The 11,765-nt window shown below is 44.0% G+C and overlaps 1 protein-coding gene across 1 annotated transcript; it reads right to left on the bottom strand.

Annotated features, from left to right (window-relative positions):
- Positions 1 to 490: 490 nt before the first annotated feature.
- Positions 491 to 11,418, bottom strand: TMED9 (transmembrane p24 trafficking protein 9). Its single transcript, XM_040406833.1, has 5 exons — positions 11,254 to 11,418; positions 4,156 to 4,256; positions 3,952 to 4,077; positions 3,550 to 3,696; positions 491 to 1,448 (listed from the first exon to the last, which is right to left on the bottom strand). The coding sequence occupies exons 1-5, from the start codon at positions 11,378 to 11,380 to the stop codon at positions 1,299 to 1,301; spliced, it is 651 nt and encodes a 216-aa protein (XP_040262767.1). The 5' UTR covers positions 11,381 to 11,418; the 3' UTR covers positions 491 to 1,298.
- Positions 11,419 to 11,765: the final 347 nt, after the last annotated feature.

The following is an 11,765-nucleotide window of genomic DNA, read 5'->3' as shown; positions in this document are numbered from 1 at the left end:
GAGCTGGCTGCAGAATCACATAGCCGGCTCCCGACCTCTATGAGCAGTAGCTGCGATCGGCGGCACCTAAGGGTTTAACTACCGCGGATCGCAGCTACCGCTCATAGAGGTCGGGAGCCGGCTATGTGATTCTGCAGCCAGCTCCCGCCTCCTGTATATGAATTAATGAAAGACTTATCTTCATTGGTGGAGCGGTGGCCACAGCCCCTCCCCTTCTTTTGTCCTCTCTACTCATTGGCGGCAGCATCACAGGGGGAGGGAGACACTGCTTCCTTCTCCCCTGTGCTGCTGAGGGAACACAGAGAGCGCTGAGAGCAGCGCGTTCTGTGTTCCCAATACGTTATCGGTATATCGGCAAAATAGATGCCGATAACGTTCAAAATCCTGAATATCGGCCGATAATATCGGTAAAACCGATAATCGGTCGATCCCTAGTAGACTTACTAATAATGAGTACCAAAATCAGGAAAAGATAAAACCAAGGCCAAGATGGAGGGAAATTTAGTTTTTATTTAAAGCAAAACATGAAAAACCCAGACATTCAAATTCATTTACAACAGGACCCGTGTAGTTGGGGATCCTAGTGGCTTAATCCCCTGAAAACAGAAGGGAGCCAGTTTACAGACAGACAGTCTCTGAGATTATTACTGCAGGTGGTACAGCTATTTGGCAAGTGCAATTTAATCTCAAAACGTGGTATTTTAAAATCTCATAGTGACCGTACAGCAGCAGCAAGGCTCGGGACAATGAAGCCACTGCAGCAGTTTCCTCCAGTGCAGTGCAAACCTGGGCCAGGTAGGAATATCCATATCACTTCTTATCCAAGTCTAAGAAAAGAAAAATCTATAACCATGAGTCATGATAAAAGCACATAAAATTAACCCAAGACCGCTTCACCATAAAAACAATTAAGCAAAACAGAAAAAAAAAAAAAAATCATGAATTTTTACTGCTAGAATAATTTACCTGATTTCTGCATTATGGGAGAAAAAAAAGTGAGGGGAAAAATGCTTATACTGTTGGCTTTTGGTATAAGTTCAGTATGATAAAAATGCAAAAATTCAATATTAACAATGAATGGTAAACAGCAACAATCTCATTCAATATTTTAGGATAGTTCCCTCTGGCATTGACAGGGACAATATGACATTGGTGATCCAAGCAGAGTGTTCTGGTCCCACATGCTGGAGTCACCGTGTAACATACAGTTCCATCCTATTGGGTTTTACTGGTGGAAAACTCCCAGCTGGAGGTGGTCCAACACTTCTGGTAAAGCAGACACTGCTTCATATGAAAGTTTACACCAGTTTCTTGGCTTCAAAGAAACTCTTCAGATGCCTCATCTGCCAGACTCCAATAGCCACAAGTATCAGTGTCTGAGCAATCGACCACCATAGGACGCGCTGGTTGGTGCTTTCACTTGTCTGTCGGAATCTCTCCTCCCGCCACTGCAAGGACCAGGAGAATTATCGTCAATATAGCAAGCAACATAAGATGTACAAATGATAGGTCAAAGACAAAAAACTTTATGGGGGAATATCTTAGAGGGGAGTCTGTCACCACATTTGGACATTATAGACCGCTTACATAACGCTGTAGCATAACTGTAGATGATTCAAATGGTACCTCTGTTGTGTTCTTGTGAAGTTCACCCGGGGCAAAAACAGACTTTTATACGTATCTAAATGAGGGCTCGCAAGTGCGTTCACTACGTTGGAGCCCAGGCTGCTCTGCCTCTTTTGCTCATATCCCCGCTTCAGTCTCTGCCTGCCCTTCTCTTCCCTTGCGTCCTCTTTCTCTGCCAGCGAGATCCCGCGCCTGCGTTCTCCCTCGCTGGGCTAGGGCATGCGCACTACGATGCCCATTGTGGGCACGGCGTCACTGTAGCTACTGCTCCTCTGGTCTGCCTCCTTGCCGCTGGTATTGCGCCGTTTGCGCAGTATCTACAGTGACGCTGTGCCCACAATGGGCATCGTAGTGGGCCCATTGTGAGCCCTCATTTACATACGAGTAAAAGTCAATTTTTGCCTCTGGTGAACTTCACAAGAACAAAACAAAGGTACCATTTGAATCATCTACAGCGCTATGTAAGCGGTCTATAATGCCAAAATGTGGTGACAGACTCCCTTTAAACTTCCTATGACCAATTTCTGGCTTAAGAAAGTTGCAAAGTTTTGAGACTCTAGTGTTCTGCATGGCCTTCCACAGCCTGGAAAATGTGCTGTAATTCACAACAGAATTAATAAATAATGAAAATAGGTTTTCTCTGTGCCTTTCAGGAACATTTCTATGCCTTGAAGCATCTAGAATGAACAAAAAAAAATATCTACCTAAAGAAAGGCAAAGTATAAATGCAATTACTATAACTGATAAAAATTGATAAACACCCCTCGCTGTTCCATCAAGCTGGCCTACAAATTACACAGCAAGTGGCTTCTAAAAAATGCTGCACACGTTTCTGCACCAACTCCACACCAAAATCTGAATGTGTGGTTTGCAGTTTGTTGCGGATTTGATGCATATTTGCATTGCAAACCGTGAAATCTGCACTGCAGGTGAATTTCAATCAAAGGTTAAAAAAAAAAAAGCAAAGTCTACATAAGAGCTGTCAAATCTTATTCACTTTGCTTGTACTGTAGTACACTGCGTTCTTTTCCCACGTGAAAAACCGAGCATAAACCGCAAAGTGAAATGAAGACATTGAAGATTAGCGGCTCTACCTAGATCCCAGGAAATGGACTGCTGCACACCTCGCGATACCCCCCAATACCGCAAGAAAAAATAAATTAATACTAGAACGAGGGACACTCAATAACTAGCAGTACATGGACCACTATACAGGTGAAACTCAAAAAATTTGAATATTGTGCAAACTTTTACACAATATTCAAATTTTTTGAGTTTCACCTGTATAAGCCAATGACAAGGATCCTTTTATTCTTTAAAACGGCACAATGTCAAATAAGGAAAACACATTAAAAGTTAAAACCATAAAACTCCAGCCTATATACACTCTGACATAAGTCCATCTGTTTGTGAATGATCTTAGTACTGCACAGTGTAAATAGGCCCCTATTATTGGGGTAGTCCTCCCTTAGATTGTATATTCTTAGGGATAATAAACTGTGCAGACTCAACTGAAAGTGTATAAAGTCTCAGAAATAGCGATGCCCCTCTATTTTGTGAGTTATACTCCTTTAAGGGTGGATAACCCCATTGGAAGAGTATACCCCACATGGTATACAATACAGTAATAAATTGGCTGTTTTAGGTTAACCATATTAGCTGGGGAAAAAAGTAAAATGTAAAAACATTTTTTCAAACAAATCTAAAAATATCTTGAAAAATCAAATTATATGTATAAACAATGAAAACAAACAAGCCTGCATTGTTCACATACATAAAATCAAACCAAAACACACCACTCGCCTACCAAAACTAAAAAAGTAATGCAACTAAACTGATATGTGCTAAAAACAACTAAACTGTGTCAGGACCTGAATGGGTTAAGAAGCTCTCCCAGGCAGTACAATCAAGGGATACGCTTACCCTTTGGTAATTTTGTTCCTTTTGAATCTGTTCCACTTGTTCGATCAACTGTCGCACACGTAGCTGTAGCTCGCTCAATTTGTCCTTGGCTGCAATTTGGGCATAGTCATTGGCATGTTCTCCAACTTGGATGTCAAGGTGAACCCTCTAAAGCAAACACAGTACGGGAATGTTGAATCATTGCAAAGAGAGATTGGGAATAAAAGGGTTGGGGCTAAGCCAAGAAACTTCATGCACGTGTGATATACAAGACTAAATCAGGCACAGCATAAGACCTAAGACAACTAAGTATATATCGAAATCCGTGTCTGACAAATAATGGGTAGTAACCCCAAAACCCCTCCCTTGTTCACACAGTGCAGTTCTGACCAGCTCATCAACCGTATGACTAGTAATACTCACCAACATCCCACCAGCAAAGAGAGAGAACTTAGTGGAGTTAGAATGGAGACATATCTGGTGTTCCCCGGGGGTGTGGGAAGTGAAGGTGAAGCGGCCCTCTGATCCGTACTGACGAGAAAGGATAATCTAGCATGGAAGGACAATTACATGTTAGTAGCATAAAGGAAAACCCTGACATAAGCAAGATAGGAACGCCGCACTTACTTTATCATCTGGGTCCTTCACTTCGACAAACATGCCGAGGCCAGGCGTTGCGGGTAAATACTCATCCCTCTGCTTGTCATAAAGCTGGGTGCGGTAATTTCCTGTAAGAGCAGAAAGATTACAAGCCTGAAGACATTGCCTACATATGTAACTAGCAGCACTGGCTTCATATTGATATTACCCCAATATCTAAGGATCCCGATGGCAAATCTAGGTGTATACGGGCGTCCAAATCATCACCCGATAGCAGGAGAATGAGGATCAGGCATCTGTTTTGTTAAGCTATGAGATAATCCCCTGGCAGGTGTCAGCTTGTCTCCCTCTTCCAACTGAAATGAACATGCATGCTACAGTATATGTATGGCCTGTGTCTGCTCCTGCAAGCCATATTAAAGGGGCAGGGGAAAAAATAAAATACTCAGCTCCTGTACATGTGCTAAGATAACAAAAGAGACAATAATCACCCCTTTACACCCCTGCGCTTCCAGTGCTGCTCCCTACCGATGTCTGTCTTCCTGGCTGTAGCAGTGACATTCCGTACCCACAAGTCACCGCTGATCATTGGCCTCAGCAGTGACATCTCATATACTGCTAAGGCCAGGGACTGGCTGCATGGTACATCACCACTGCAGCCAGAAAAAGAAAGACTGGCATGCACCACTGGAAGCAACAGGGATAAAAAGGAGAAAGTAAAGTATCGTCTCCTTATTTTAGTACATGCACATGGGTTAGCAGAGCTATTCTTGGTGGACCCTTTTAGGTACAGTAATATACAGTATGTACAGAACACATGCTGCTGACCACTCACCCCGCTCCCCCATCAGCCTGCCCTGGAATACATTGAGGGGACTCCTGAGTGCACGCACATAATGGGGAGGACTGCAGGAGAAGTCACCTGAATGTATTCTAAGACTGGTTTGCATAATACATGTATTACTGTACTTAAGGCTACTGTCACACTCATTTGGTGCGGATCCGTCATGGATCTGCACAGACGGATCCGCACCGATAATACAACCGCAATCATCCGTACAGAACAGATCCGTTTGTATTATCTGTAACATTGCCAAGACGGATCCATCTTGAACACCATTGAAAGTCAATGGAGGATGAATGTGTTTTCTATTGTGCCAGTGAAAACGTTTGGCTTAGTTTCGTCAGCAGCGTTTTGGTGTCCGCCTCCAGAGTGGAATGGAGACTGAATGGAGGCAAACTGATGCATTCTGAGCGGATCCTTTTCCATTCAGAATGCATTAGGGCAAAACTGATCCGTTTTGGACCGCTTGTGAGAGCCCTGAACGGATCTCACTAACGGAAAGCCAAAATGTGAGTGTGAAAGTAGCCCTAATAGGGCTCGCAGGAGGACAGGTGACAAAGTCCCATTAACCTCTTAAGGACACATGACGTACCGGTACGTCATGTGTTGTTCCGATCACTGCCGCCCGGCCGGCAGTGATCGGAACCCGGTGGCTAAATGCGCGGGGGGGGTCCCGTGACCCCCCCATGTCGGCGATCGCGGCAAACCGCAGGTCAATTCAGACCTGCGGTTTGCTGCGATTTCTGCAGTTTCTGGTCCCTGCGGTCCCTGACCGCGGGGATCAGAAACTTTTTATGCCTAAAAAAAGTTTTATTCCCCCCCCCTGCACCCCCGAATGATTTTTATGGTGGCGGGAGGTGCAGGGGGAGGGTTGCGGGCGGTGCGGCAGGCGGGATCGCGATCCCCCGCCCGCCTCCCCTTGAAAATTCATTGGTGTTCAGTGGGTATACCAGGGTGCCAGCACATTGCTGGCACCCTGGTATAAACGGCTGACATCTGCGATGCGATGTCAGCCGTTTAACCCTTTCCATACAGCGGTCCGTACGGACCGCTGTATGGAAAAAGTTAACAGCGCAGGGAGCTCCCTCCCTCTCCCATCGGGGGGCTGCTGTGCCTTTGCAGCCCCCCGATGGGGAGGGAGAGAGCCCCCAGACAGCCCCCCGAGAGATCCCCTCCTTACCCTTCCCCGTCTGCGAAGTTCTGAGCAGACGGGGAAGGTTCCCATGGCAACAGGACGCCTCTCAGGCGTCCTGCTGTCCATGGTGCTGAACAGATCTGTGCTGAAAGGCATAGATCTGTTCAGTGTAAGTAAAATACAGTGCAGTACAATATATATTGTTCTGTACTGTATTATACAGACATCAGACCCACTGGATCTTCAAGAACCAAGTGGGTCTGGGTCAAAAAAAAAGTGAATAAAAGTGAAAAAAAAGTAAAAATAAAAAAACACATTTATCACTGATAAAAAATGAAAAAAATAAAATTCCCTACACATGGTTGGTATCGCCGCATCCGTAACGACCTGATCTATAAAACGGTCATGTTACTTTACCCGAACGGTGAACACCATAAAAATAAAAAAACTATGATGAAATTAAAATTTTGCCCACCTTACTTCCCAAAAAAGGTAATAAAAGTGATCAAAAAAGTCGCATGTACGCCAAAATTGTAACAATCAAACCGTCATCTCATCCCGCAAAAATCATACCCTACCCAAGATAATCGCCCAAAAACTGAAAAAACTATGGCTCTTAGACTATGGAGACACTAAAACATCATTTTTTTTGTTTCAAAAATGAAATCATTGTGTAAAACTTACATAAATAAAATATGTATACATATTAGGTATCGCCGCGTCCGTATCGCCCGGCTCTATAAAAATATCACATGATCTAACCCCTCAGATGACCACCGTAATTTTTTTTTTAAAAAAACGGTGTAAAAAAAGCCATTTTTTGTCATCTTACGTCACAAAAAGTGTAATAGCAAGCAATCAAAAAGTCATATGCACCCCAAAATAGATGCCAATCAAACCGTCATCTCATCCCGCAAAAAATGAGACCCTACTTAAGATAATCGCCCAAAAACTGAAAAAACTATGGCTCTTAGACTATGGAGACACTAAAACATTTTTTTGGTTTTAAAAATGAAATCATTGTGTAAAACTTACATAAATAAAATATGTATACATATTAGGTATCGCCGCGTCCGTGACAACCTGCTCTATAAAATTACCACATGATCTAACCTGTCAGATGAATGTTGTAAATAACAAAAAAAAAACGGTGCCAAAAAAGCTATTTCTTGTTACCTTGCCGCACAAAAAGTGTAATATAGAGCAACCAAAAATCATATGTACCCTAAACTAGTACCAACAAAACTGCCACCCTATCCCGTAGTTTCTAAAATGGGGTCACTTTTTTGGAGTTTCTACTCTAGGGGTGCATCAGGGGGGCTTCAAATGGGACATGGTGTCAAAAAACCAGTCCAGCAAAATCTGCCTTCCAAAAACCATATGGCATTCCTTTCCTTCTGCGCCCTGCCGTGTGCCCGTACAGCGGTTTACGACCACATATGGGGTGTTTCTGTAAACTACAGAATTAGGGCCATAAATAATGAGTTTTGTTTGGCTGTTAACCCTTGCTTTGTAACTGGAAAAAAAATATTAAAATGGAAAATCTGCCAAAAAAGTGAAATTTTGAAATTGTATCTCTATTTTCCATTAAATCTTGTGCAACACCTAAAGGGTTAACAAAGTTTGTAAAATCAGTTTTGAATACCTTGAGGGGTGTAGTTTCTTAGATGGGGTCACTTTTATGGAGTTTATAATCTAGGGGTGCATCAGGGGGGCTTCAAATGGGACATGGTGCCAAAAAAACAGTCCAGCAAAATCAGCCCTCCAAAAACCAAACGGCGCACCTTTCACTCTACGCCCCGCTGTGTGCCCGTACAGTAGTTTACGGCCACATATTGGGTGTTTCTGTAAACAGCAGAGTCAGGGCAATAAAGATACAGTCTTGTTTGGCTGTTAACCCTTGCTTTGTTAGTGGAAAAAATGGGTTAAAATGGAAAATTAGGCAAAAAAATGAAATTCTCAAATTTCATCGCCATTTGCCAATAACTCTTGTGCAACACCTAAAGGGTTAACGACGTATGTAAAATCAGTTTTGAATACCTTGAGGGGTGTAGTTTCTTAGATGGGGTCACTTTTAGGGAGTTTCTCCTCTAGGGGTGCATCAGGGGGCTTCAAATGGGACATGGTGTAAATAAACCGGTCCATAAAAATCAGCCTTCCAAAAACCATACGGCGCACCTTTCCCTCTACGCCCCGCTGTGTGGCCGTACAGTAGTTTACGGCCACATATTGGGTGTTTCTGTAAACAGCAGAGTCAGGGCAATAAAGATCCAGTCTTGTTTGGCTGTTAACCCTTGGTTTGTTAGTGGAAAAAATGGGTTAAAATGAAAAATTAGACAAAAAAATGAAATTCTCAAATTTCCTCCCCATTTGCCAATAACTCTTGTGCAACACCTAAAGGGTTAACAACGTATACAAAATCAGTTTTGAATACCTTGAGGGGTGTAGTTTCTTAGATGCGGTCATTTTTGGGTGGTTTCTATTATGTAAGCCTCGCAAAGTGACTTGAGACCTGAACTGGTCCCTAAAAATTGAGTTTTTGTAAATTTCTGAAAAATTTCAAGATTTGCTTCTAAACTTCTAAGCCTTATAACATCCCCAAAAAATAAAATATCATTCCCAAAACAATTCAAACATGAAGTAGACATATGGGGAATGTAAAGTCATCACAATTTTTGGGGGTATCACTATGTATTACAGAAGTAGAGAAACTGAAACTTTGAAATTTGCAAATTTTTCCAAATTTTTGTTAAATTAGGTATTTTTTGGTGCAAAAAAAATTATTTTTTTGACTCCATTTTACCAGTGTCATGAAGTACAATATGTGACGAAAAAACAATCTCAGAACGGCCTGGATAAGTCAAAGCGTTTTAAAGTTATCAGCACTTAAAGGGACTCTGGTCAGATTTTCAAAAAATGGCCTGGTCCTAAGGTGTAAAAAGGCTGTGTCCTTAAGGGGTTAAAGGGGTATCCCAGCTTTTAAACACTGATGACCTATACCCTGGAGGAGTCCTCCAGATCAGTCTGACACCCAGTACCGCCACTGGAAATTAGTCAGTGGACAGAGCCAGAAGCATACTGCAGCTCAGCTCTATTTGTAGACCATTCTTTTGTGTTGTTTTTTATTGATGTCTATGTAATATAATAAAGGCAGCTCAGCAATCAAAAAGTGCATTCAATAAACCAAATCATGCGTCCTCTGAAATGTCGCTCGGATGGAGCAGAAAAGTCAGTGTTCTGTAAATGCTATACTATGAATTAAAGTCCGAGGACGGCACCTTACAAGTACCTTGTGGTCGTAGCAGTATATTGAGGCTCACTTTGATACACCGAATTAACTTTCTGATTGTTGAGCTGCATTTATAATATATTGTATGAACAGAGGCGTGGTGAGGCTCCGCAGCAAGCTGAAGATTGTCCTGTGTGTGGCTATAGTTGATTTGGATGTCTATGGAAATTCTTATTACCTAGCCAAAAAAAACCTGGCTTTTGGCATCCTCTGACTCTTAGGGTCCATTCAGACATCTGTAAATGTTTTGCGGATCCACAAAACACGGATAAGGGCATTTTGCAGACTGCACATGGCAGGTCCTACTGTAGAAATGCCTATTCTTGTCTGAATTCTCTTTTTTTGCGGGGCCGCGGAACAGAATTACGGATGCGGACAGCGCAGTGCTGTGCGCATCTTTTGCAGCCCCATTGAAATGAATGTGTCCACAACCAGATGTGGACGTGTGAATGGACCCTTGGGGTGTATTAACACGACAGTGTCCATTTTGTGGACTGCAAACTGCAGAGGCGCAAAACATGGACACTGTCCTTGTGCACTGCACATTGCGGTGCATACCCACTGGCTTCAATGGGTTCACAATCCGCATGTTGCGGCCAAAGACAGGACATGTGCGTCTTTTGTGGTGAGGCAGCACAGACCAAGATGCACATGGAAGCCTAGCAAGTGCTCATTCACACTTTATTTTCATCAGGTTTTTTTTTGAGCTAAGTAAGCAAATCCTTAGTTAAGGATGTGGGCATGTCTGACATACAATGGCAGTGCATCTATAACATGCACCTCTAGGTACTTAGGCCTCTTTCACACTTGCGTTGTCCGGATCCGGCGTGTACTCCATTTGCCGGAATTACACGCCGGATCCGGAAAAACGCAAGTGTACTGAAAGCATTTGAAGACGGATCCGTCTTCAAAATGCGTTCAGTGTTACTATGGCACCCAGGACGCTATTAAAGTCCTGGTTGCCATAGTAGTAGTGGGGAGCGGGGGAGCAGTATACTTACAGTCCGTGCGGCTCCTGGGGCGCTCCAGAATGACGTCAGAGCGCCCCATGCGATCACGTCATCCATGCGCGTGGGGCGCCCTGACGTCACTCTGGAGCGCCCGGGGAGCCGCACGGACGGTAAGTATACTGCTCCCCCGCTCCCCACTACACTTTACCATGGCTGCCAGGACTTTAGCGTCCTGGAAGCCATGGTAACCATTCAGAAAAAGCTAAACGTCGGATGCGGCAATGCGCCGAAACGACGTTTAGCTTAAGGCCGGATCCGGATCAATGCCTTTCAATGGGCATTAATTCCGGATCCGGCCTTGCGGCAAGTGTTCCGGATTTTTGGCCGGAGCAAAAAGCGCAGCATGCTGCGGTATTTTCTCCGGCCAAAAAAGTTCTGTTCCGGAACTGAAGGCATCCTGATGCATCCTGAACGGATTTCTCTCCATTCAGAATGCATTAGGATAATCCTGATCAGGATTCTTCCGGCATAGAGCCCCGACGACGGAACTCTATGCCGGAAGAAAAGAACGCAAGTGTGAAAGAGCCTTAGACGTGTTATGGGAGAAGATGGCATTAGTGCAAATACTGCCCCCTTATCAGAACCTATGGGCCACCCCCCATGCCACTGCACTCAATGGAAGGGTCCTCCAAACAGCAATGGGATAAGGAAATGGTAATACTCAAAGCTAAAGTCAATCAATGCGATGTCAGGAGACCATTAAAACCAGTGGAGCTCTTCTTCTAAGGAGGAAGTCTATGCAGAAGGTGTCATAGGGTGTCTACAGGCGTCTCACATATAAAGGTAGAGTGACATGATGTGCACGGGCATGGTGCTAGAGAAAGAGCACGAGACTGCAGAACCTCACCTATCACCATGGTTTCGTCCGGAATCTCCTCAATGAAACATTTCTTCTCAGTCTCGCCTATATGGAAGTAGAGGGAGGCGACCGGGCCCATACAGGCGGCGAGCAAGAGCAGCCAGGCAGCAGCCATCTTCCCGTCAGAGCCTCACCGGAAGCTGAGGTAGCGCCAGACCGGCTGCCACGTCCACTCCATCAACCAATCAGAGGCGAGCTCGCAAAGGCATCTGGGAGGTGTAGTTCCTAGGTCCTTCGCCACGGTGTGACGTCACCAGGCAGCGCTAGTGTAGTGGAAGCAGAGCGCAGCACTGGGGTGTTTCTTTCTATGTCTGACGTAGGATTGTACTATATTATTCGCCCAAAAGCCGGACAATAAAGGGTTTAATTTGCAAAAGGACGTGGTCTCCCTAGACATTGGCATTTTGGGGTGTGAAAAGAATGTTTCTATGAATAACCCTAAACTGGCATAGACAGATAGACTTGGTTAAAATAATTGCTCTAATAGTCGTTTTATATGG

Source organism: Bufo bufo, chromosome 1 (assembly GCF_905171765.1).
Source record: "Bufo bufo chromosome 1, aBufBuf1.1, whole genome shotgun sequence".
In the NCBI taxonomy this organism is placed as follows: Eukaryota; Metazoa; Chordata; class Amphibia; order Anura; family Bufonidae; genus Bufo; species Bufo bufo.
The sequence above is the reverse complement of the archived record's forward strand: the minus strand, read 5'-3'. Positions and strand labels throughout refer to the sequence as shown.

Bases quoted from the DNA above. Each gene is read 5' to 3' on its own strand.
- TMED9 (XM_040406833.1), bottom strand. From the start codon at position 11,380: ATGGCTGCTGCCTGGCTGCTCTTGCTCGCCGCCTGTATGGGCCCGGTC. The intron at 4,257-11,253 runs GTGAGGTTCTGC...CTGCTCTTACAG, and splicing joins GGACGAAACCATGGTGATAG to GAAATTACCGCACCCAGCTT. The intron at 3,697-3,951 runs GTGAGTATTACT...TGTTTGCTTTAG, and splicing joins TCTTTGCTGGTGGGATGTTG to AGGGTTCACCTTGACATCCA.